Genomic DNA, 25,858 nt, shown 5'->3' with positions numbered 1-25,858 from the left:
AACAAATTTGCAGTTTCAAAACAAGGTATTATAGCAGCTCTGTATGTTAGGCTAAGGAAAACACTTCAGTTTGAAGGGATAGATAGCACTTTTTACAGTAGTCTTTAAAATGTAGGTACATTCTCATGCATACTTAGAGATTTATTGCAATAGATATTTACTAAGTATCTATTACTTTCCTTACACTTTGAGTAGGTAGGATACAGCAGTGAAGAGATAGTTTCTCCACTATGGAACTGGTATTATTTGTATAAATTTATTTGTCCTGGCCAAGGGTTAGTTTTAAGAGGTAAAATTGAACAAATGTGTGAAAGAAGTCTAACAGGGACTTTTTTGAGACAACAAAGTTTTTCTTTAACCTCTTAGATTACATCCTTTTACAAGATAATTTCCTAGAGTCCTGTCCAACTCAGTATTCCAATATTCACAGAAAATGTTATCATCTCTAGAAGTTATTATGGAAACTAGAATTAAATTTTAGAATGATTTATATGTTAAAATGGAAAGACCTCCTTACCTTCTTCTTCTTAAGGTAAAGGAGAATCTTAAAGCTGTTGAGAAGAGACTTTTAGTTTTATATATTTTATCCTGTTTCTCTTTAATATGCCACATGAATGATATTGTTCTTTTAGAATAATTAAATATGTCCCAGTAAAACTCAATCATGTAAGAATGGAGCAAAGATAAAATATGTATATAAGTTTTACATAATACCAAAACTTTAGTGTTAGTGTATATCAAGGCTTTCTATAATAAAGGCCACTACACACTTGCAGCCTTCATTGGCCTTTCTTGTCTTCTGTAACTACTCCCCACCCAGACCTCCTTTTTCATAATTCCCTTCTTTTCTCTTTCTCCTTTTCTTCTAGCCAGACAGGTGACTCGTTGTATCCAGAATCTGCCTAGTATTTGGTTGCCTTGCTCCAGACTTTAACTTACTTATTTAAGTACTCATGATTCAAGACCACCTTCCTCAGCCCAGACAGCCCTTTAAGTACCTATAGCACAGTTTATACCACTTATCTGGCACTTATATACATCCTACTATTGTTTAGTTTTTTCAGGCAGCTTTGTTCGAGTTCCCTGGTTACACAGTCATTTGTCCATATACTTGGAAGAGGAAGGCCTCAATGGTTCAGTCAACTCCTTCAGTATTCTGCAACCAGAGTAGCATGCAGCCCTGTTTGCTAAGGTTTTGTTCCTTTGTATTTTGTGAAAATTCATGATATTTAGAATAAATAATTATTACTTCCAGTGTTTGTGTTTTTTTGCTACAGGGCAGGCAGGTGCAGTAATATAGTTAACTTTCACTGTGCTGTCACTAATCCTTGAAATTCTTTGAGTTCTTTTCTCTATTTTATAAAGAAGAAATAATAGTATTCCTGGCTAACATTTACATAAGCTGTTTTATTTCTTGTGTGCTTACTGTGTGCTCTTTTTTCTTATCTTACATGTATTTCTCATTTAATTCTCAATCATATGAGATAGCTACTCTATCATCATTTTATAGATGAGGAAACTGAGGCACAGAGAAGTTAAATGATTTGCCCAAGAAGACACTGCAAGTAAGTGGCAGATTAAGTTTTATAAATTAATGAACACAAATTATAGAATCCTGGAATTTATACTTAAGCAGCCATCATTATGTTTCAAATACTGTATAGTTTATGTACATTACCTCATTTAATTGTCTCATCTTATTAAGTGAAACAGTGCTCACTAATTTAGAATTGAGGTTGAAATATTTAGCGTGTTAGGTCATCTCTATTTTTATCTATTAACATGTTCTATTAACATAGAAACAAATGGCTTAAGTTGAATACTGTTTCTTAAAATTATACTCTTAGGAAATTCTGCTCTTTAGGAAACTTTGAAGGCTCTCAGTGACATTTAACTTATTCATTTCTTTTTTTATATAAGATTTTAATAGGAAAGGCCAATACTTTGACTGTCAAGTTTAAATTATATAAATCTAAGTAGTTTATACAAGGTACATTACCAGTTACTCCTTTTATTTAAAAAGTTGATTCTCTGGGAATTTACCTTTGCTCCATCGTTTACTTTGTGTGTTACCTCCTGGTCAGAAGTAGTCAATTTCTGTCTTTGACATACTTTTCTATATCTCTGTAGTCATTTTTGTTTTTGTTTTTAATATCTCATTAAGGCAGCTTGTTTGCTAGAAAGTAACACGTGTCATCTAAATCTATAACTTCAGTAGTAGAATAGGGGTGTTCCTTCCCCACCTCCCATTTTTTCCCATTTTTCCTGGGGTTAGAATTGCAAGAGCTTTGATGTTTAATTGGACTTGATAGAAAACCAGCTTTCAGTCACACATGGTTAGTTGTCTACAGGGTTTTTTTAAGAACATATATACTTTTCCCAAAATGCTAGTATAGGAAGGGACCTTGGAGATACACTCCATCTTTCATAATAGACTAAGTGGCTAGGCTAACAGTATTTATAGAAAAAAAAGTAATATAAACATTGAATTTGGATTTAAGCAAAAATTGTGAAATAAGTAATTGGGTAGATGAGCATAGGAGTAGGGAAGCATGGTGTAAATATGAGATAGGAACTGAATTGTAAAGCTATATCTTCATTTTTCCACTGTAGGAAATCCAGAGATAATGTATGAAATTGGAAGGGAAAAAAAAGAACCCTGTAATCATCACGTGTAGGAATGTGGAGCAACAGCTCAGTGGTTACTGCTACCGAATAAGATCAGAGCGGTGATACATGACGCAGAGGATTTGCTGCTTTCCCCAATGAACTTTGTATTACTGTCTGACTTATTACAAGCTGTTACCGTTTCCTGATTAGACTACAGCAGTAGTTATCTAACTGGTCTTCTCATATGTTCTTTTGCCACACTATGGCCATTCTCCATATATACATAAGTTCTTGATCATGTCACCTTACCTGCCTCTTAGCTCTTAAATCCTTCAGCAGCTTCCCATTGCTCTGAAGGTAAAACCTTCAGATTTTAATGGCCTTTAAGGCATTCCACCTTTTTTTTGCTCTCTGTTCTGTACAATTTTTCCTAATGTACCATGCCACCTTCCAGTCTCTGATTTTGAATGATGAAAAAGAGATTTTTAAAAAATGGCTGGTAGCAGCAAAGATAGATTGAGGTGGCAGGCAGCAGATCTGGCAGCAGAAGAGGGCAGAAGGTAAAGTAGTGAGCAAGTTAAAATAGTTATCCTCAATTATGAACTTGTACCGATGTGCCTTTAATCCAGGAATTTTTGTGGCCTGGAGAGCAAAGGCATTGACTCTAATGCTTACTAAGCTGCCCTTAAATTCATGGGTCATGGATAAATAGATGATAGTCCAATTTTAAATACTCTTATTCAGTTGCCTCATAAATGCCCAAATTTTGGCCAGACCTATAAGTCCTGTTGCTTTTCTCTGTTGTTTTTTCATCTGAAGGCTGTGGTCTCTTGTGGGTACAGTCAAACGAATAGCTGTGTTGTACTCCTACAGTCCTGGAAAAATTCACCTTGATAAACGACGGTGAATATGAAGACTTGCTGTCATAGCTTGAAGTCTGAGTGAGCCACTAACTGATACTTGGTGCTGTCATAATTGAGAGGTCAGATAAATTGTTTACATACTCTTGAAGAAAAGAAAGAATAGGGTACATTTTATAAACCTTTCCAATATATTTACTCTTAGGTTCTGTGTGGTACTGTATATACTCGGCTACTGTTTAGAATCCTTAAGAAATGAATCATTTGAGCTGACAGCAGTTTAGGTGCCAAAACTTTGCACCTAATGCTAGAAACATTTCTATAAAGCATGATTTCTTTATTCTTTTCCCAGAAGAGCAGTCATGTTTGCATCTTTTCACAGAAAATGTTTCCTTTCATTTATTACTAGAAAAAACTTTCAGATTAAGTTATAAGGTATTTCTTGCTTTTCCTTTTGAATTTAAGTAGATACCTGTTTGTTTGTTTCAGTCAATATGTCTGGGAGCCCATCAAGATCTTGATTTATAAATTTATCTTTTACTGATTTGTGGAAATTTTTAGCCACTACTTCTTCAGATACTTTCCCATTCTCTCTCCCCTATTCTTCTGGATCTCCAATTACAGGTATGTTAGAATTTTTTATGCTTTCCTACAGGTCTCTGAGGTTCTGTGCACCTCCTACCGAGTTATTTTTTTCTCCATCCTTCAGGTTGTAAAATTTTTTATTGCTTTGTCTTCATGTTCATTGACTTTCTTCTGTCATTTCCAGTCTATGGTTTAATCCATCCAGAGAATTTTTTGTGTCAGACATTATGTTTTTCACTTCTTGAATTTGCATTTGGTTCTGTTTTTAAAAAAAAAAAAATTTTTTTCCCCCTGAGAGATCCAAGTGTATGTGCCCTTAGTCCTTGAGCATAGTTAAAATAGCTGCTTTTAAATCCTTATGGTCTAATTCATCTTGGGCTGTGTTTCCCGTGGTTGCCTTTCCTCTTGAGTATGGGTCAATTTTTACTATTTCTTATATATAATAATTTAGATTGTATCCTGGGCATTATGGATGACATGTTGTAGAGACTATAAATTTTATTGTATTCCTCTGATGAGTATTGCTGTTTGGTTGGTTGATTTGCTTGCTTATTTGCCTTTTTGTTTTGCTAGGCAATTAACGTGGCTGAGCTCAAACTACAGATTGAAATCTCAGTTCTGTTTTATCTTTAGCTTGGCTGCTTGGAATCTCTCACATATGTATAGTTTGAGGATCAGAGATATGTGCAGGATACATAGAATTTGGTGTTTCTCTTCTTTCTATAATCTACTCACTAGGTTTTCAGCTGTTGTGGTTATTCCAAAGTCTGTTCTTTGGTTCACTAAGCAAGCAAGACTGCAGGTTTTCTGCCTAGGTTTTAGCTACCCAAACCAACTGGGGCCTACTCTCTGGCTAAAAGCCATTTTAAAAAAAACAGAAAGTCACCCCATGCTATTCATTCTTCTGAGTACTGACTCCCTTCTCCTCCCCACCCCTAGCACCACCATCACCCATTTCCTTCTGCCTTCAAGTAGTTATTTTTTAATACTTTGTCTATTGTTCGTAATTGTTCTTGGTGAAAGAGTTGATCCAATAGGAGCTACTTGGATTCCAGGAAGTGGAATCCCTAAAATACAATTGTACATTTGAACAATTTCCTTATTTGTGTACTTGATAATCTTTAGAAAAGCAAGTGAGTATGATGAGTTCTTCAAAGAACATTGATGATATCTGTATATATTTTAATAATGGAGAAAGTTGAGATTTATTTTCTTGATTCATTCTCTTTTAAGTAATAAAGGTGGTCCAGAGTTAGACTGAGAATTTATTTATTTGCTTCTCCCTCAAATTGTGTGTACATTTCCAAATCTGGATCATTGGAAATGCATTTCGAAGCAAGGTAACGTAAAGAAACTACAATAAAACCTTCATTTCATCTAACAAATGTCGCATCTTTGACCAAGGTCCTGTGGATACAGCAGTGAACTTCAAAGTTCTTGATCCTGTGGAGCCAACATTTAAGGATAGATAGAATATAAATAAGTACATGTCAGGTATTGATAAATGCTATGAAGAAAAAGCAGGATATGAGAATGTGATGGGGGAGGTAGACAAGTGTGGCATTATTTTAGGTAGAGTTTGGTCAGGGAAGCTATCTCTGAGGAAGCGCTGTTTGATCAGAAATCTTAATGAAATAAGAAGAGGAGCCATGCAAGTATCCGAGGGAAAAGTGTTCTAGGCACAAAGAGCAGCAAGTCCAAAAGCCCTAAGTAAGAAATAAAATCGACACTTTTGAGAAATAACCAGAATTGAAGGAGCTCATTTTAGAACTGCGGGAACAAGGAGAGTGGTGGAAGATGACATCTGAGGGATTGTAGTTAGCCAGGAGCCTTGTGGTGTAGGATTTTGAACAGGGGGAATGATTATTCTGATTTACTTTCCACAAAGGTCACTTCACTCAAATGGAGTTGCGGGGTGCAGGTGGAGCAAAGAGCAGAGGCAGGGAGGAGACCAGTTAGGAGATTTTTGCTTTCAATCTAGATGATTTATGATGGCGGCTTGGACAAAAGCAGTAACAGAGGTAGGGAAAGTGGTCAGATTCAGAATATATTTTTGTAGAGACACTCAACAAGACTTGATGGATCAAGGAATGTCAGAGAAGGAGCAACTGGGTGAATCATGGTACCGTTTGCTGAGATGAAGAAGACTGGGAAAGGGTTGGTTTGGATGGGCAGAAGTTAAGAGTTCGATTTTGGACATACAAAGAATTTTAGATATCCAGAAGGATATGTCAGGCAGCTGCCTCTATTAGTCTGGAACTCAGGGAAGAGAGCTCCCTTGGAGTTGGAGATATAAATTTGCAAAGCCTCTGTTTAAGCAGTGTGTTTGGATGAAATTACCTTGAAGAGGAATGTAGATATAGTTGAAAAGAAACTCTAGATTTGAACTCCTTAGCCCACCAACATTTAGACGTCCAGAAAAGGAAGAAGATCTGACAAAGAAAACTGAGAAGGAGCTGCCAGTGGGTACTTGAATGAGTTTTTTTTTTTTTTCTGTTGAGGACTCAGGAGTTCTGTCGTAACTGAATTTATTCATAAACATTTTAATATCTAATGTCATGCTGAAAACTGTCTACACAATAATGGACGAAAGAGACCTAATTCCTATATTCATGGAGTTTACAGACATTTTTTGAAGCTTAGGTTAATGAGGTTAAAAGAGAAATACTACAGATCAATTTGTTATAAAGAGATTGTCTTATTGCTAATTTTATCCTAGAATGAAATGTATTTTAATCAGTAAGCAAATGCTATTATTTTAAATATTTTAATATACCGTTCAAGTTTAATGTACTTATATATGATTTTTATTCCAAAGAGGCTTTCAAGATTGAACATGATTTACATTAGGAATATAAGGAATAAAAATAAGGTAGATAGTTAAATTATTTTCCCCTTTTAAAAGAATGAAGGAAGACCACCTTGACAATAATTTCTTATTTGAATGCTTTTTGGTACAGCCATTATAAAGCATGCAAATATCTAGGAATTAGACAATTTAAAGTTTGCCATGGGGAATTGTAACCTGAAAAGATAGTATAACTATATGGAAAGCATTATAGAACTAAATATTTTTATAGGTTATATTAAATGTTAGGTACTAAAGCACATACCCTTTTGTATTGAAATTTTAAATCCACAATAATATTCATTCTATAATCAGTTCTCATTAAAATTGTTTTTCTTTCTTTCACAGAAAATGCTTGGACAGAAGAGATGAGTACTATTTCCACTAAGGCCTAGAATTGCCTACTTTACACATAGTCCTGATCAGGCAATATACGAATGGCCCAAGGAAGCCACCAAATTGATTTTCAGGTTTTACATGACCTGCGACAAAAATTCCCTGAAGTACCTGAAGTTGTTGTATCCAGGTGCATGTTACAGGTCAGTGTTCAATGATTTCTGAATTTATTGATACAAACCTGGTATTTTTTTAAACAGTGGAGGGAAACTTTTATAATTTTGTCAGCATTAATGTGCAATGATGAAAAGAGATGAGCTTTGATGTCTAATAGTCATATGGCCTTTAACAAGTTGCTTAGGGTCTGTACCCCAATACCTACCTTGTAAAGTAGATATAAGGATTATATGAGATCCCAATATAAAACATTGATACATGGTTTATACTTATATGAGGTTACTTTACTTTTCTCCCTCCTATTTTGCTAGAATGCCAAGTCTTTGAAAGTGAGAAAATCATTAACTAGGAGTCAGGACTCGGGTTCTAATCCTAAATGGGCATCCCAAGCATATTTGGCAGGTACTATGCCTTCTTTGTGCTTGAGTTAATTTTTACCTGTAAAATAAAGGAAACTGACTACACAATGCCTAAGGTCCCAATTCTAAAGATAAACATTTTTTATTTTATAATTTTTAATTTAATCTGTAAATTTTCCAGTTAATATCACTAAACATCTAATAAATTTTTATTTTTTCTTAATATGTACAGTTTTAGAAATTTGTAATTCTAAATGTTTAGTAATAGTTGTGCCTTCTCATTTGATTAAACTGGAAATCTTTCTATCAGAAGATTTTTCAGCTTGTTAAAATAGACGTATAAAAATAATTTGGGCTAAGACATATTTACTCTTGACAAATTATTTTTAAAGTTTTAAATTGTATGAAATTTTTAAAGACCCTATATTTATACTTGATATCAAGTGACTACATTTTGTTCACACATTTATCACCTTTTATCTGTCCATTTAATTGGTGTGTACTTGCCCTTACTGAACCTAGCTTTAGTCTCTCCCATCCATCCTTCTCATTTCTGCTAGATTATCTTTCTAAATGCCAATTTTATCATATATTTGCCTGCTTAAACCTCATTATTGTTCCCTATACCTTCAGAATAAAGTTTATATATCTCAACTAAGGAATACTAGGTCTGTGATCTGGAATCCTTTCTTTTGCAGCCTGATCTCTTACCTAGTCCTTCCTCACACCCTATGCTGTAGTCATCCTCAGCTGATTAGAATTCTCTGAACATGCCTGGCTCTTTAGAGAGTGTTTAATAGCTTGAGTTTTGAGGATACAATACTGTATTGTATACTTGAAATTTGCTAAAAGAGTAGAACTTAAGTGTTCTACTAAAAAAAAGTTGACTCTAAGGTGGTGCATGTGTTAATTAACTTGATTGTGGTAATTTCACAATGTATACATATATTAAATTCTCACATCGTACATCTAAAAAAATCAGGTACAACTTAAATATATAACTTTTTATTAGTCATATCTCAGTAAAGCTGGGAGGAAATAAAAATAAAAATTTAAAACAATAATAGCATATGTTTTGGCGATAACATGCGATAAACAGACTTGAGTTCAAGTTTTTACAGTTACTAGCAATAGTAACCTCTCTAACTGTACAATGTTAATAAAAAAAAACTTCATAGAGAATCAAATATGATAATGCAGGTAAAACTTCTAATAGGATACCTGATGTATAATGCATCCTCAGTAAGTATTAGCAGCCAGTACTAATAACAGTAATAATAGTAGAAGACCCATAATAAATATTTGGTGAATGAATCAGTAATTCACATTTGTCAATATAGGATATGAAAGGAACAAATTAAAGGGGTGGGAAGTAATAAAAACAGAGTCAAGTTAAAGGAAATATGGAGAGGAGCAGAGGCTGTAGGGGACGGCATCTTCCCTAGAACATAGGTATCTCTTCCTAACTGTTCCAATAGAATTTTGTGATAAAATAAACACAGAGTATTCAGTGATTCATAGAAATATAGAAAAATACTATAAGTTCTTTAATAAAATTTACAAGACTTAATATTAAAGGAACTGTCTGAAACATTTTCTGATACCCTATAGTTACCTTAACTGGGAGTAAAACATAGACCCTTTTGTAGAATTATTTAAAATATTTTCAAAAAAATAAAGAACTCTGTGTGCACTCAGTATGATCTTCAGGAGGATGTATTAAGAAAACAGACCAGTATACATGGATGAGAGCAGAGGAAATAAATATGCACGCATAGGTATGTTTGCCTGTGTTGACATAAATACTGGAAGGACTAAAAAAATTAATAAAAAGATGGTTACCAATAGTGGGCAAGAGGGAACAAGCCAGATGGGGATAGAGATAGAAGTGAGACTTCTCAATATACGTCTTTTTGTAATGTTTCGATCTGTGTAAATGAATTGCCTATTTTTAAAAATTAAAAAGTATGTTTTCAGCTTTACTAGAAAACAAATGATTTTGAATTTCCTTTGGTCACTCAGTAGTATCAGCTTCACTATGTTAATCTGGTTTTACAAAAACAAACCTCCCTACAGCAGGCTTCCCAATGCCTAGAGATTACTAAAATGAAGTCAGTTTTGCTTGCATATTACCCGTGAGGAAGACCACACTCTTTTCTGTTGTGTTAATAATTATGCTGGGCATCCAAGTAATGTACTTTTAACTGATAGAACAAGAAATGTGACAAGAAAGAAATGAGAGGGCTCTTTTGGGGATACAGCTAAGGTGTAAGTCTTCCCAAATTTGGCGAAATATTTTTAAACTGTAAAAGTAAATTAAGATACCTCTAAATGTAATATAAACATCTCTTACTTGGTGGCAGCCTTTCTTTTGGAAGCAGCTCTCCTTTTCTCAGTTGAGTAGGTGTCTGTCCTTTCTCTGGAGAGATTCTCCTTATAATATACTGGTTTAAAACTTTTCTAGATTAAAAAAAAAATAGTATACAAAATAAAAAATTAGCAGTTAAAAGATTATGCCCCACTGCCACTTTGTATCCATGTTCTTAAACATCTTGCATCTTAGGAGAGCAGAAGAATAGATCTTCTGTTCTCTTGACTTTATTTACTGCTCAGATCTGTGTTTCTGGAGCTACTCACATCATTTCCTTGTACTGTGGATTCTCTAAGACAGCTATGTTATCAGCAGGTGCAGTTCATATCTTTAAAATTTATTAATTTTTGTTGATTAAACCTTAGAATATTGCATAGTTGGTACTTTGATTTTTTTAAAACTGAACTTTTCACCATTCTTTAATTCTCTTAATGCGGTTGAATCCTTAAGTTTAAAATTGCTATTTCTTTTCAAAGTAATTCATTAAGTAGTATTCAGTCAGCATTTGTAAGACTTAATATTAAAGTGTAATATCCTCAGATGACCTCTACCTGTAGTTCTTATCCATATTTCTATCAAAACACCTACTATTTTGTGTTATATTTATGTACACATTAATCTCTTCCAATGGACCGTGAGATCCTTAAGAGCAGTGATTATATTCCTTTCTATTTCCCTAATGGGTGCTAAGTAGATACTGGTTGAAAGAGTGAATGAATCAGTTTGAGAAGGATGCTTTTAGTGTATACTTTGATACTATCTGTAATCTCCGTGTCTGTACAAGAAGCTTAGAGAAGAATGAAAGAGGAACTGGACTCATTCAGATTTTGTAGCTTAGAAGAGAATGCAGATTTGTATATATACAAAAAAACAATGATTCTCAACCTTTTAAAAACTCATCGCACCCATTTTGATACACTTAAAACGAGTCCTCTACAGTTTCCCAATAAAAGTAACCAGAGCTTTTTTGAGAAATAGCTGATTCCAGGTCTAGGGTAGGAAGTATATATGACTATCTTAACATCTTGTCATATCAGAAAGCAAGGCGGTAATGAAAGACTGGATTCATATCATATACATAGGAGCCCACTTGAAGTCATTTCCATCAGCCTAAAGATAGGATGTAATGACCACAATCAGTTGCCACATCAAAATGTTAAAGATACAGGAATTTACAGTGAGACAAAAAAAAAAAAAATCTAGTCACCTTTGGAGGTTGCTAGGGTACCATTTCATTACTCTAAAAACAGTAAAGAGAAGGAATTTATTTATCCTGCCTCTTCTGTGCAAAGAATAACCAAGTAGTTGAAGAGAGCAAGTTCTTTGAGGAGAACTACAGCTAATGCATGAAGAAGGAATCTCATAATCAGAATATCACCAGTATCACATTTTACAGCCCTTGATGAAATAAAGTTTCTAAGCAGTGATTATTAGTGGCTGCTAAAAATCATTAGCTGAATTAGGCTGACATCAGAATCCACTGATCCCACTTCAAGATCACAAAAGACAGGCAGACATTTTTGTGCCTCCTTGTGTGGTGCAATAAGAAATAGACCCTATTAAGGATCCTGCCAAAAATTCATGCATGAACCTGCTCACACCTATAGTTAAAACTGCTAGTTTACAGTGAAATACAGGGGAATTGATACCACAGAGTGCAGTCAGCCAATCCAGATGGGAAATTCTGCTGGACAAATGGTCATATTTTACAACAAATGGCTAAAATTTTTTTAAAAAGAAACCTAAGAGGCATATCAACCCAATAATTGGACCTTGCTTAAGTCCTGATTTAACCTAACTAAAAAGACATTTATGAGACAATCAGGGGACTTGAACAGTATTTGAGTGTTAGGTGATATTATTGATTATTTTAAAGTATGATAATGGCATTATGGTTATGTTTTTTTTTTAAGTTCCTGTTTTTTAAAGATACATTTTAATGTATTTCCAGATGAGAACAAAATAATATCTAAGACTTGATCTAGCTTGGTGGGAAGAGTAGCTGGGGCAAAAATAGATTTGCCCTATCGATATTGTTAAAGATAGATGATGAATATAGGGGAATTTATCATACTTACTCTCTTTTTAAATATATTCAAATTTTCCTAAAATAAAAAATATGTTTCCTTTTATCCTATTTGTAGCCTTATTAAATCCTTCTAAGTTCTTTTATGTTTTGCTGATGAGAAAGTGATGTCCGTATAGGGTAAATAGTCTAAAGGCCTGTGAGTTATGATATATCTGGGGCTAGAACATATTAAATAATCAGAGATTATGAAGGATTAAAGGGATTTTATGAGAGTTCAAGAGAATTAGAGAGGAAAACTTTGTAAATATGAGTACCAGCTTTTAAAAAGGAAGTGTGGGATTGAATTTGGTAAGAAATGTACATTTTAATTTGAAATGTTGGTAGAGAGATAAGAAAATGGGATCTTTGTGAGCTTTGGCTTAGAAGAGAGAAGAATTTACTAGGAATAGCAATAAATTTAGTTTGAAGCAAAAAGCACCAATTAGGTTTGGCTAAAGATAATGTCTAACTGTAATAAGGAGTAATCAGTTGATAAAGATTATGATGCATTTTTAAATTATATTCGAAAAACTATATCAATTCAGAATTAGGAGTAGTATAAAAGGATTTTTGTGGCTTGAGAGATTTGAACTGTTGGTTTGGGGTGGGAAAAATCAAACCTTGCTTACTAACCTTTTTCGTATCGAATACTTGTAGACATTTTATTTTGGTGTCACTCATCTTTTTTATGTCTCTCCTCTTTCTGTCAGGCTCCTGACTCTCAAGTTTACTTTGAATTCTCTTTCTCTCTTGTAGCCAAATTATGTCAATATTTATTTGTAGTCTTTCATAATTTGTTACTACTATCAAACAGTCATTATGTCATATCTTTAACTGGCCTTGTCAAAAAGTTTACCTTTTCCTTTTCATTTTAAGTATCAGTAGTCTCGTTTTTCTAGAACACCCTTTGTGTCCTCACTTTGCCTATATTGAAGTCCAAACTCCAGTGTGACTCATATTTCAAAGTCCTCAATTATTTAACCCAGTCTACTTTTCTAACAACTTATTCTACAAAATTCCCAGTACAAACCTTTAACTCCAGCCAAATCTGTTTAACAATCACCTTGTTTAGAACATGCTTTTACTTAACTATCGCATTATGTCTTTCTTTACTAATGCCATTTTCTTCAAGAATTGTTTTTTCTATCCAAGTCCTCCGTATCCTCTGAAACCCATCAGGCCATACCTTCCTCACTGAGAGTCTTTTCTCCTTTCTACAGAAGTGTACAATATTTACTCTCTGTTGAACTTCAGTATCACTTATTATTTGGCAAACATTTTAATAATGTTACCTTTTCAAAAACCCCTGGTTTATCTCCCTAATTAAGTTGCAAGTTCTTCTAGGAAAAAGTTTTGTTTTATATGTCATCGAGTCTTCTCCAATCTCAAACAGTGCTGTACATATTGTTGGTGTTCAGTAAATATTTTTTATGGATGACTTAGGAATAGTGGTTAGTCTCTTTAGAAGATTCTTTGGAAACAATCTGGGTTTTTTGTTTTGTTTTTATGTTTTTCATTTCTCTGGAGTAGATTTTTGTGCGGTGCTATCTAAAGACAGATGTGAACTCAGTTACTCTGGAGGCTACCTTGAGCTTATATTTCATTTATAAATGTATGGTTTTGTTTTTTATTTTATTTTTTTACACACATTAGGAGGAAACGTAAGGAATTCAGATGACTGTTACAGATTTTAGAACTTCTTTAAATACTACAAATGTAATTTTTAAAAAGAATTTATATAGCCCTTGAATGTGCAAAATACTTAATCATACAGTATTATATGCTTAAGTTGATTGTTCATCGTTCAAATTGCATTTTTAATTAGGGTGTAATTTTACTCTATTTGCATAATTCATTTTACTATAAAATAGCTCCTAAAACAGAGCAGTGACTTGGTTCACTTAGCTATTTATTGCTAGTTACTTTTCCATTATATTAGTAATGAGGATTGTTAATTCAACCATTTACATAAAAACTAGTTTTTCTCAAATAGGAAGGTTCAGCTAGCTATACCTGTTATAATTATATTAACTAATCATTTGCTAATCATGTAATATTTTAGTAGTGATGAGATTATAAGCATTAGCTTCTGATTGTTAACATCAAGCTGTTTTTATTTTGTCTTATAGAATAATAATAACCTGGATGCCTGCTGTGCCGTTCTCTCTCAGGAGAGTACAAGATATCTTTATGGTGAAGGAGACTTGAATTTTTCGGATGATTCTGGAATTTCTGGTCTACGCAATCACATGACTTCTCTCAACTTGGACTTACAGTCACAGAATGTTTACCACCATGGAAGAGAAGGAAATAGAATGAATGGAAGTAGGACTCTAACGCACAGCATTAGTGATGGACAACTTCAAGGTGGTCAGTCCAATAATGAACTGTTTCAGCAAGAGCCACAGACAGCACCAGCTCAAGTTCCTCAAGGCTTTAATGTTTTTGGAATATCCAGTACATCTGGTCCTTCAAATTCAGCACCACATCTTGGATTTCACTTAGGCAGCAAAGGAACATCCAACCTTTCTCAAACTCCCAGATTTAATCCCATTATGGTAACTTTAGCCCCAAATATTCAAACTGGTCGTAATACTCCCACATCTTTGCACATACATGGTGTACCTCCACCTGTACTTAACAGTCCACAGGGAAATTCTATCTATATTAGGCCTTACATTACAACTCCTAGTGGTACAACTCGACAGACACAACAGCATTCTGGCTGGGTATCTCAGTTTAATCCCATGAACTCTCAGCAAGTCTATCAACCTTCACAACCTGGTCCCTGGACTACTTATCCTGCATCTAATCCTCTGTCACATACCTCAGCCCAGCAGCCAAATCAGCAAGGCCACCAGACCTCTCATGTCTACATGCCCATCAGTTCACCTACTACTCCACAACCACCAACAATTCATTCATCTGGTAGCTCACAGTCGTCTGCCCATAGCCAATATAACATTCAGAATATTTCAACAGGACCTCGAAAAAACCAGATTGAAATCAAACTTGAACCTCCGCAAAGAAACAGTTCTTCAAAATTGCGTTCTTCTGGACCTCGAACCTCCAGCAGTTCCTCTTCGGTCAACAGCCAGACCTTAAATAGAAATCAGCCCACTGTTTACATAGCTGCCAGTCCCCCAAATACCGATGAGGTGATGTCCCGTAGTCAGCCCAAGGTCTATATTTCAGCTAATGCCACCACAGGAGATGAGCAGGTCATCCGGAATCAGCCCACCCTCTTCATATCCACAAACTCTGGAGCATCTGCCGCTTCCAGAAATATGTCTGGGCAAGTGAGCATGGGTCCTGCCTTTATTCATCACCACCCTCCCAAAAGTCGAGCAGTCGGCAATAACTCTGCAACGTCTCCTCGAGTGGTGGTTACTCAGCCCAATACAAAGTACACTTTCAAAATTACAGTTTCTCCCAATAAACCCCCTGCAGTTTCACCAGGAGTCGTGTCCCCTACCTTTGAACTCACAAATCTTCTAACTCATCCTGATCATTATGTAGAAACAGAGAATATTCAACACCTCACGGACCCTACTTTAGCACATGTGGATAGAATAAGTGAAGCACGGAAGCTAAGCATGGGATCTGATGATGCTGCCTACACACAAGGTAATAATACTGAAGGTGGGATCAGTTTTCTTGCTGGGCTTAACGGTATACATTTGATTTCACTGTAGAAATGGGTATCAGCATTATTATTTCATCTTTTAAATGTTGCCCTAAAAAATATTTCAAGAACCTTTGCAAGTATTCAGACATTTTGAATTTCAGTTTTATTATGGTATAACTCGAAATTTGATAGAGTTATCAGATGTTCAGAATAGTCATCTCTGGTTGGTTGGTTTTCTTAACATTTATAACATGTTTTTTTCAGTTACTGTTTTAACCTGTGGTGATGCTTACTTTCTCCTTAAAATGTCTGCAAATAAAAATTCGTAACATTTTAATAAGAGATTAATGGACTAATGTAGTAAATCCGACTTCTTGGACCAGTAGAATTCTCTTCATTTCTCTAATACGATGTTGTTAGTCGTATTTTATATCAAAGTCTAAATTACCACAAGTCCGAGACTTAAAGAGAAATTTGAATCCTATTCTTAATATCTGTCTCTTTCAACCTCCCTTAAACATAAGTTAATGCAACCTTCTTATTTGGAATTGTCAGTAAAAACATTAGTTTTAAATCTAGCTTACTTGAGTATCTTTTTCTGAAATCAGCAATTATATATATTCAAGTAGAGATAATTTCTATCATGTGATATTTTATCTGACCCCTTAAGTTGCTCCAATCTTTGGTAGGAAACTTAAATTCATTCAGATAAGAAAGTGGAGGATAAGTGTTTTCTTGAATATTGAAGCAAGTTTGTAGATTAACTGTGAGTACTTTAGAGTAACAACAGCCTGTCTTAGTCATCTTTGTATCTCCAATGAATTGTTCCACATATTATAGGTTGGAAAATACTATTTCATCACCCCCATGCAGCATGCAGCCCCTGCTACTGCTAGTACCACTTGTCCTTTTTAAAACTTCTAAAAATGGTGAATTTGCTGCTGAGTTTCTTAGAGGAGCTTGATCGTTTGGGCTTATTTTATGTTTTAAACAATTGTATTCTAATAATTCTCAACCTAAGCTGAGCTATGATGCTTTCAGATTCCATAATTGCCTATGGAGCTTTCAAAAAATAAAAGTTCCCAGGGCTCAGCCCAAACTTGCTCATTTAGAATCTGTGAGTGGTGAAGCCTAGGTGTGCATGTACACGTGTGCCCATGTGTGTTTTAAAGGACCATGTGTGATTCTAATTGCACTAGAAATTGTGCTAAAACTTTTTTTTTATTTCCCATGTATCCGTCACTAAACTGGGACCATTTTTGTTTGGTTTCAGCAGTATGTGAATTTTAATATACCATTATTTATTGCGTGATATTTTGTCCCTATTCTTCCGCTGAAATCCTCTTTCTTATACTCTCTTTCCATCAAAATAGCAGATTTCCTATGTTTGGAGAGTTGCTGATTGTTAAATGAAGAGTAAATTTTTTGAAAGATAATTTTATAAGGGAAATTTTATATTAGGCATAAGATATTTATATTTAACTGACCTGTGGAAATAAAATTGCTTAAACTTGCTATCCCCACATTCTCTCCCATTCTTTCTTGAATCTAGTCCAGTCAGGATGTTCTCGCTGCAGTCCATCAACACTGCTCTTGTCAAGGTCATCATCGACAGCATCGTCGCTAAACCCAGGGGTCTTTCAGCTCTCATCTTCCTTGATATTTTTATCAGCAGCATTCGCACCCACAGCTAGGCACCCTTTCCTCTGTGAGACATTTTGTTCATTCAGCCTTATGACTTAAAATATAGTCTTAGGCCACATAATGACGTTTTGGTCAGGGCTGAGCCACATATACATGGTCCCATAGGAATGGGTTATAAGCAAAAAATTTGTTGCTGTGTTCTAAGAAAAGGCTGGACCTGAGACGTTGAATTTACTGCTAGCTTTGGGTGGTTTAAATAAATTAGGAGGCTTAGCATGTTGTTCACCTGAGCCTTACTGTGGCTGGGACCCAGAGTTGGTTAGGGAGAGAGAGGGGAAGAGGGCTAGAAAGAAGGAAAGAAGGGGAGCCCAGGAGCCCACTCATACCCACCCCTGCACACACACTCACACACTCATGCACACATACTCATTTCTCTTCATTTCTTTTTATCTTTCTTTCCAGTCCTGTTTCTCTCTTTCTCTCCTTCCATCCCTCCCTCGCCACCCCTCCCTTTTATTAATTCTAGTTTCATGATTTATCTCTGTATCTCTTTTGATCTCTGTTCTCCCTTTCCCTTTTCTTCCTTCCCTCTCCTCCCTCGCTCCCTCCTCTTGATGGTACCTCCCTACACAGCCCTCCCCTAGCCCCTCCCCAGCATTCATACACACTTTATCTATCATACCTTATTTTTATCGAGCAACTTCTGTGTTTAGATTCACAAATACCATTATGTTACAGTTGCCTACAATATTCAGTACAGTAACATGCGCTACAGGTTTATAGCCTAGGAGCAATAGGCTATACCATATAGTACCATATAACCTAGATGTACAGTAGTCTTAACTGTCTAGGTTTGTTTAAGTGCGCTCTATGATGTTAGTTCATGGAACGATGAAATCACCTAACAACCCGTCTCTCAGAGCAGATCCCCATTAAGTGACCCATGACTGTATGACTCCCACATTTGTCACTCTAACCTGGACTTATTCCCTCAATTTCAAGCCAGTTTATTTACCTACTTAACATCTCCATTTGAATGTTTACTGGGCATCTAAAGTTTACTATGTCTGAAACAGCTTCTGACATTCCCCCCAGCTTTCTCTTTCAGTGATCAATCTTTCCATCACAGTTAATGGCAGCTTAACTTTTATTTAATGATTAAGCCAGGAACTTCAAAATCACCCTTGACTTTTTTCTTTCACATTTCACATCTAATTGGACAGTAGATCCTGTCACCTCTAACCTTTCAAGTATATCAAGAATTCTTTCTTTTTATCAACCTCCGTTGTCACCACTCCAGGCCCAGCCACCATCATCTCTCAGGCAGATTATTGCAGTAGCCTACCTGCTTTACCCTTGCCTCCCTGTGGTCTTCCTTCAGCTCTACAGATATGGTTATAGAACTTAAGTCAGATCATATCACTCCTCTGCACATGATGGCTGCCTGTTTCATTCAGAGTGAAAGCTACAAAGCCTTACCTGATCTGCTGCCCCTCCCCATCTCACTTCCTTTTACTCACCCCCTCAGTCACTCTGTTCCAGCCCTACTGGCCTCTTACTATTGCTTAAATGTAGAAGGTACACCTTAGGGCCTTTGTACTTGCTGTTCCCTCCATCTGAAATTCTCTTCTCCCAGAATCCAGAATTAACTCCCTCACTCCCTTAAGGTCTTTACTCAGAAGTCACCTTTTCATTGAGGTGATCCCTTGTTTCTATCTAAATCCACTCCCAGCATTTGTCTTTCCATCCTTGCTTATATCTGCTCAAGAGAGGAAATGAATAATCTAATATTAAGATATATAATAACTAATATCTGCATAAAATGTTCTGTGTGCTAGGCCCTGTTCTGAATGCCCATTTATTTCTCTCAACCAACTATAAAGTAGGCATTAGTATTATTCCTAATTTCAGGTTAAAATACTTAGGAACAGATAGGTTAAAGTACCTTGCCAAAGGGCAAGTGGCAGAGTCAAGATTCTAACCTAGGTAGTTAACAACAGACCCATAACACTCATAACCAGGCTCTGTAACGGCTTTCTAGACTTTCAAAAGAAACTCTCTGGAAAGATGCTTCAGGTTTATCTTGTAGCTTCATATACCCCCAGTACACCACTATGGGGGCACATGTGCCACAATTTGAGAATTAGGGAGCTGAAAGATCACTCAATAAAAATAAATAAAAACAGGCAGCTATAGAGAAATAAATCATAATATGTAGATATAATTAGAAATAACTTGAAACAGTCAAACAGATACCCTGGGTGTAGGTATAGGGAGCGCCTTATAAAGGCACCTGAAAGTAAAAAAAGAAAAATAATGTGAGCCTACCAAAAAATCGGGTTCTCCAGAATCTGCCACTCAGATTACTTCTCTTCACTAACAGCCTTCGGATAGCTGCGACAGCCATAATCACTTTCTTTAAACATGCCGACATACATACGGAATTTCCTAACATTCAAATGGCTGTGTAACGTGGTATCACCTGTGTGTGTCCACACTATTAGGTGGGTGCAGTTCTGCAACCTTTCGTCTTGTTTTCTTCTGTTCACTTATGGAACTGATATTGACCTAGATTTATGTATCATCCAATGACAAAATTTTTTTCTCATGTTTCTTTGACTTGGTTCTAATCAAATGAAAGGATTATTTTTCCCTAAAAAAATGCATCTTTAATGATGCTAACATCCACGTGTGTGATGCCTTACAGTTTATACAGCACTCACTACAGTACTAAATGGGGGTGATATTGATCTTTAAGCAAGGATATTTTCTGAACTCTAATTTGTGTGCTGTGGATAATGAGAAAACAAATAACCTCTGCCTCCTGCAGTGATATTACTCTTTCTAAATCTCCTGTAACATACTGTTTCAGAGTAGAAAAATAAGTTGAGCCAAGTACTAGAATCATAGGAAAATATTTCCTCAAATTGAGGAGGGAACATACATAAATAAATTTGGTAACCAAAAGGCATTATTTTTTGTTTATATTTTGTCTAACATTTGAAATCTAAAAATACTACAATAAAATTTCAAAAACAAGAATTTATGCTCATAAAAGGTACATTGTTTGATGCCCTCTGCTATAGAATGAGGAGAAGAAAAAGAGGTAAGTTAATGAAACTTCCACCAGGACCATGCTCATCTCAGTACCCAGTCTGCCACCACCACCCAAGGGAAATAAATTACACTAGAGTCTTTTAAGTACCACAGGAATCAGAGACAAAAATGAGTGCCAAATAGGAAAAACAAATTTAGGTTAGAGAGAAATTTTAGCTTAAAGTCTATAGATATGAAGAAGACTCTTACTTTACAAGAAGAACAAATATTGAAATGGAAATTGCTTATCAGTGGTAGGACACTGGCCGGCTAGCTAGCTACATTTTCCCCCTTGAGTCATACCACCTGACTATACCTAATTTCTGAAAAGTGCCAGTAAATTCTTTATCATTTACTGTATTCTGAAACTTTCTGGTGTTTTCCTCCATTCATAGAACTATGCTTTTTGTAATGCTGACGACTTCTATGGAGAATAAATGCTTCCCGCATTTAAACCAATTTTTGTGGATTGGAGGAAAAGGCCTGCTTTCTGTTTTGTTGTAATAGCCAGAGGCTCTTAGAAAACTAACATTGCTTCCAAAAATGTCTCATTCTCTGTTATCTCTACAGAAATCCATCTGTGGTATTGCTCTAACTGATAAACTACATTGTTTTTTTAAAAATCATATAAGAAGTTATAAACATTTTAATGATGCTGTAATACTGGTTTTTTGTTTTTGTTTTTTTTTTTCGGTTATATTTATGAAGGAGCAGCCTTTGAACTTAAAGTAGAAATACAAATAAGAAAAATTATAAGATTAAAATTGGCTTCTTGGACTTTGTATTTCTCTTCCTTGTCATTTTTTACCAGTGCTTCCCATTAAATCACAACACCTTTCTGTTTAACAATATTTAATAAAAATACTAATCATGATAAAAATTGAGAGGGCTAGGTATTTTTTTAAAAGGAAAAATATTTGTTATTTACACTCTGACTTTATGCATCTGCTGGTTCAAAATGTCTTTTTTAGAGCATTGATTTCACTGTGTTGACGTTGAAATCACATTATATAATTAACTCAGTAACTAAGCTTAATTGACATTAAACTACTTACAGAATTTTTTTTCAAATCTGCCCTATTTCTCAGGTTTTTCACAGTCTAAAAACTAACAATTTTTTAAATTTGGAAGAAATCTCAGGGTTGGAAGAGACTTTGAAAGTCATCTTGAATTCTGCAACAAAGATTATGCAGTCCACTCACCCATCTAACACTTGGTCCTCCAGGATCCCTATCAAGTGTAAATCCATCCTATACGTGAATACCGTATGAGAAACAAGCTGCCTCCTAAGGTAGCACACATTATTTTTGTAGAGCTCTGCTTACTAGTTATATCCTGTACTAAACTGATCTCTTTATAAAGTATTATGAAAATAACATGCATATGATAGAAATTCTAACCCTAAAAAACAGAAAATACAATAAAAATGTGTCTCCTTTCAACCCTTGACCTGTTCCCCCAGCCCTCCCACCATTTAACTATCAGAGGTATTTCCATTAGTAGTTTTTTATCCTCCTTCCCTTTATAATTACACACACACACTTTTATTAATGGGAACACACTATACATATATGAATATGCATACATATGTAGGATTATATGTTATATATACTTGATAATATATGTAGTATAAGTATACACTACCGTTTACTGTATATACTGGGATATACAGTACACATTTTTGTTTAACATGTCTCAAGATCATTGCATTTCAGTATGTACAAATATTTTTCATTTTACTTTTTAAAATTTTTGAGTCATTATTTTGACAGCTAGATTTAACATCCCATGCAAATCACTCATTTACAATGTACAAATCAGTGATTTTTAGTATAGTCACATATGTGCAGCCATCACCACAACCAATGTTAGAACATTTTCATCACCTCATAAAGAAACTGCATACCCTTTAACTATCACCTCCCTACTCCATTACCCGCACCCTCTGTTCTAAGCAGCCACTAATCTACTTTCTGCCTCTGTGGATTTACATATTCTGGGCACTTGATATAAATGGGATTACATAATATATAGTCTTTTGTAATGGGTTTTTTCACTTTTTTAAAAGTTGACCCATGTTTAGTGGTTCATAGCATGTGTTAGTAGTTCATATTTTTATGGCCAAATGATATGCCATTGTAGAGATACACATTTTCTTTGTTCATTCATTCATTCATGGACATTTAGGTTGTTTCTACCTTTGGGCTATTATGAATAATGCAATAATGCTGCTATAAACATTCATGTACACCTTTTTGTGGAGATTTGTTTTTATTTCTCTTAAGTATATACCTAGGAGTATAATTGCTGGGTCATATGGTAGTTCTGCGTTTAACCATTGAGGAACTGCCAGGCTATTTTCCAAAATGGGTGCACCATTTTGTATTCCCACTGGGAGTGTATGAGTGTTTTGATTTCTCCATGTCTTCAACAACACTTGCTGTTGTCTGACTAGGATGATTCTTGCCATCCTAGTGTCTGTAAAGTGGTGTCGTTTGGATTTGCATTTCTCTGATAGTTAATCATGTCAAAGATCACTTCATGTGCTTATTGGCATTTGTATATTTCCTTTGGAGAAATGCTTATTTATATCCTTTACCTATTTTTTAATTGGGTTACTTACCTTTTTATTATGAATCGTATGAGTTCTTGTACCTTCTAGATATATCTCCCTTAATGATTTGCAATAACTCCTATTCCATAAGTTATCTTTTTTACTTTCTTGATAGCGTCCTTTGAAGCACAAAAGTTTTTAATTTTGCTGAAGTACAATTTATCTGTTTTTCCTTTCATTGTTCATGTTTTTGGGTTCATATCTAAGAATCAGTTGCCAAATCCAGGGTCTTGAGGATTTACCCCTATGTTTTCTCCTAATAGTTTTATATTTTTAGCACTTACATTTTGGTCTTTTCATCAATTTTGAGTTAATTTCTATACAGTGGTATGAGGTAAGGGTCCAACTTCATCCTTTTTCACGTGGCTCTCCAGATGTCCCAGCACCATTTGTTGAAAAGACTTTTTCTTTCCCCATTGTATGGTCTTGGCACCTTTGTAGAAAATCAGTTGACCATAAACACATGGGTTTATTTCCTGACTCTTAATTCTTTTTCATTGATCTGTATGCCAGTACTACATATATCCTTATGCCAGTACTATATTGTTTTGATTATTGTCACTTTGTAGTAAGTTTTGAAATTGGGACATATAAGTCATTTGGGGTTTTTTTGGTTTTTTTTTTTTAAGATTATTTTGGATATTTGGGGTCTCTTGCTATTTCATATAAATTTTAGAATTGTCACTTTTAAATTGTATTACACGCAAATATTTTCCTATGTATACTTGGTTTAAAAAAAAATAAAAACAGAACAAAAGTATATGTATTAAAAAATTTCCCTCACCAGAGACAACCAGTAGGTATTTACGAACTGTTCATTTTGTGTTCTTCTAGAAATTGAAATTGTATATCAAGCATATATGTGTGTGTGTTTATATCTCTTTTTATACAAATGGAGCATAGTATTTTGCTCTCTGTCATTATCAGTTTTTTTCCTTTTTATCTCGTCGAGTATTCTAGGTCAGCAAATATAGATCTGCTTTTTTCAAAAATGGCTGCATAGTATTTTGTACTATAATCTCTAACCTGTCCTTTCTTGATAGACCTTAGAGTCTTGCTTTTATATACTGCTGCAGTAAAAATTGTGTATATACATACTTGTGCCCATGTCCAAGTATGTTGGCAGAAGCGATAACTAGGAGTGGAACTGCTGTGTCACAGGATATGTGTATTTTTAATTTTGATAGATGTATCATTTAGGCTTGGTTATGCTGCAGTGACAAACTGTCTTTAAAACAACAAAGGTTTATTTCTAGCTCACTTGCCCTTGTAGATTAGCGGTGGGCTCTGTTCTATATCATCCTCACTCAGGGACCCAGGTTGAGGAAAGCTCAGTCTCTTGTTTCTGTGATTGTTGAGGCAAGACAAAGGAAGTACAGCAAATCAGCACTGCCTCCTTAGGCTTCTGCCCCAGCACATGTTGCTCTTTAGCTAAGACAAGTCACTTAGCCACACCTAATTCAGACAGAATGGAGAGGCTCAGTTCCACCATATACAGTAGTTCTCCCTTATCGGTGGGGGATAGGTTCCAAGATACCCCGTGAATGCCTGAAACCACGGATAGTATCGAACCCTGTATGTACAGTGTTTTTTTTTTCTATACGTACACATCTGTGATAAAGTTTAATAAATTAGGCACAGTAAAAAATTACAATAATGTAATGAATAATTATAACAATATATACTATAATAAAAGTTATGTGAATGTGGTCTCCCTCTTTTCTTCCCCCTCTTCCTTTCTTCCTCCCCCCCCACCATAATTTTTATATTTTTCAGCTCAACTCTATTCATGAATCTGACCATCCCTTACTTGTAGTAAATGGCTTGGTGTGTCACCCTTTTCAGGGGATCCCTTGCTGAAGTCTTCGTATAGGCTCAGTGCTTTGTGGCACAATACAGTGCCATTAATCGTAACACATTTTCTGTTCATGTTTTCCACCCATAAATTCAGTGCCTTTTCCATCTTAACTAAGCACTTATCATACATGCAGCCATAACTTTTGCAGTTTAAAATGTGACAGAAAACTTGCACGAATTTTTCTTCACAATTTCGTAGATAGAAGATTCATTCTTACCATTAGATCTTAGCAGCCTCAGCATACAACTTTTCTTACTGAGAAATTTCACCTTTCACTGAAAGGAAGCATTTTACAGCTTCCTTGTGAAGTGGTAATTGCCAGCATCACCACTCTTGTGCTCTGGGACCCATTTATAAGTAAAATGCAGGTTACTTGACCACAAGCACTGTGATAACGGGACAATTGCTCTGATAACTGAGAGGGCCACTCAGGGACCGAAGGGCAGGGAGCGTCTACTGTGTGGAGATGCTGGATGAAGGGATGATTCGCATCTCAATGGGTCAGTGCAAGATTTCATCATACTGCTCAGAATGGCAGACAGTTTAAAATTTATGAATTGTTTACTCCTAGAATTTTCCGTTTAATATTTTTGGGCCACGGTTGACCAAGGGTAACTGAAACTATGGAAAACAAACTGCAGATAAGGGGGTTCTGCTATCCCTGGAAGGCAGAGGGCCAGGAGTATTTGGTGAAGAACATCAATGACTGCCACAGTACATGTTGCCAGTTTTAATTTTGAGACTCTCTAAAGAGATTCTTCTACCAGAGTATAAACTGGTAGAATATTTCTTTTTTCCTCAATT

At 35.3% G+C, this 25,858-nt stretch overlaps 1 protein-coding gene across 6 annotated transcripts in view; it reads left to right on the top strand.

Annotated features, from left to right (window-relative positions):
* TAB2 (TGF-beta activated kinase 1/MAP3K7 binding protein 2) overlaps nucleotides 1–25,858 on the top strand; it is a 78,262-nt gene that overhangs the window by 32,628 nt on the left and 19,776 nt on the right. For 4 of the 6 annotated variants that reach the window (XM_023528343.1, XM_023528341.1, XM_023528340.1 and 1 more), the window contains 2 exons: nucleotides 7,252–7,442; nucleotides 14,344–15,841. In XM_023528343.1, coding sequence (XP_023384111.1) covers nucleotides 7,341–7,442; nucleotides 14,344–15,841 — 1,600 coding nt within the window. In that variant the 5' untranslated portion in view covers nucleotides 7,252–7,340. Of the gene's footprint in view, nucleotides 1–1,488; nucleotides 1,566–7,251; nucleotides 7,443–14,343; nucleotides 15,842–25,858 lie in introns of all 6 variants that reach the window. The other 2 variants (XM_023528345.1, XM_023528342.1) reach the window with 1 other exon arrangement.

The sequence above is a fragment of the Pteropus vampyrus genome, unplaced genomic scaffold (assembly GCF_000151845.1).
Source record: "Pteropus vampyrus isolate Shadow unplaced genomic scaffold, Pvam_2.0 Scaffold24, whole genome shotgun sequence".
Lineage (NCBI taxonomy): Eukaryota > Metazoa > Chordata > Mammalia > Chiroptera > Pteropodidae > Pteropus > Pteropus vampyrus.
The sequence above is the reverse complement of the archived record's forward strand: the minus strand, read 5'-3'. Positions and strand labels throughout refer to the sequence as shown.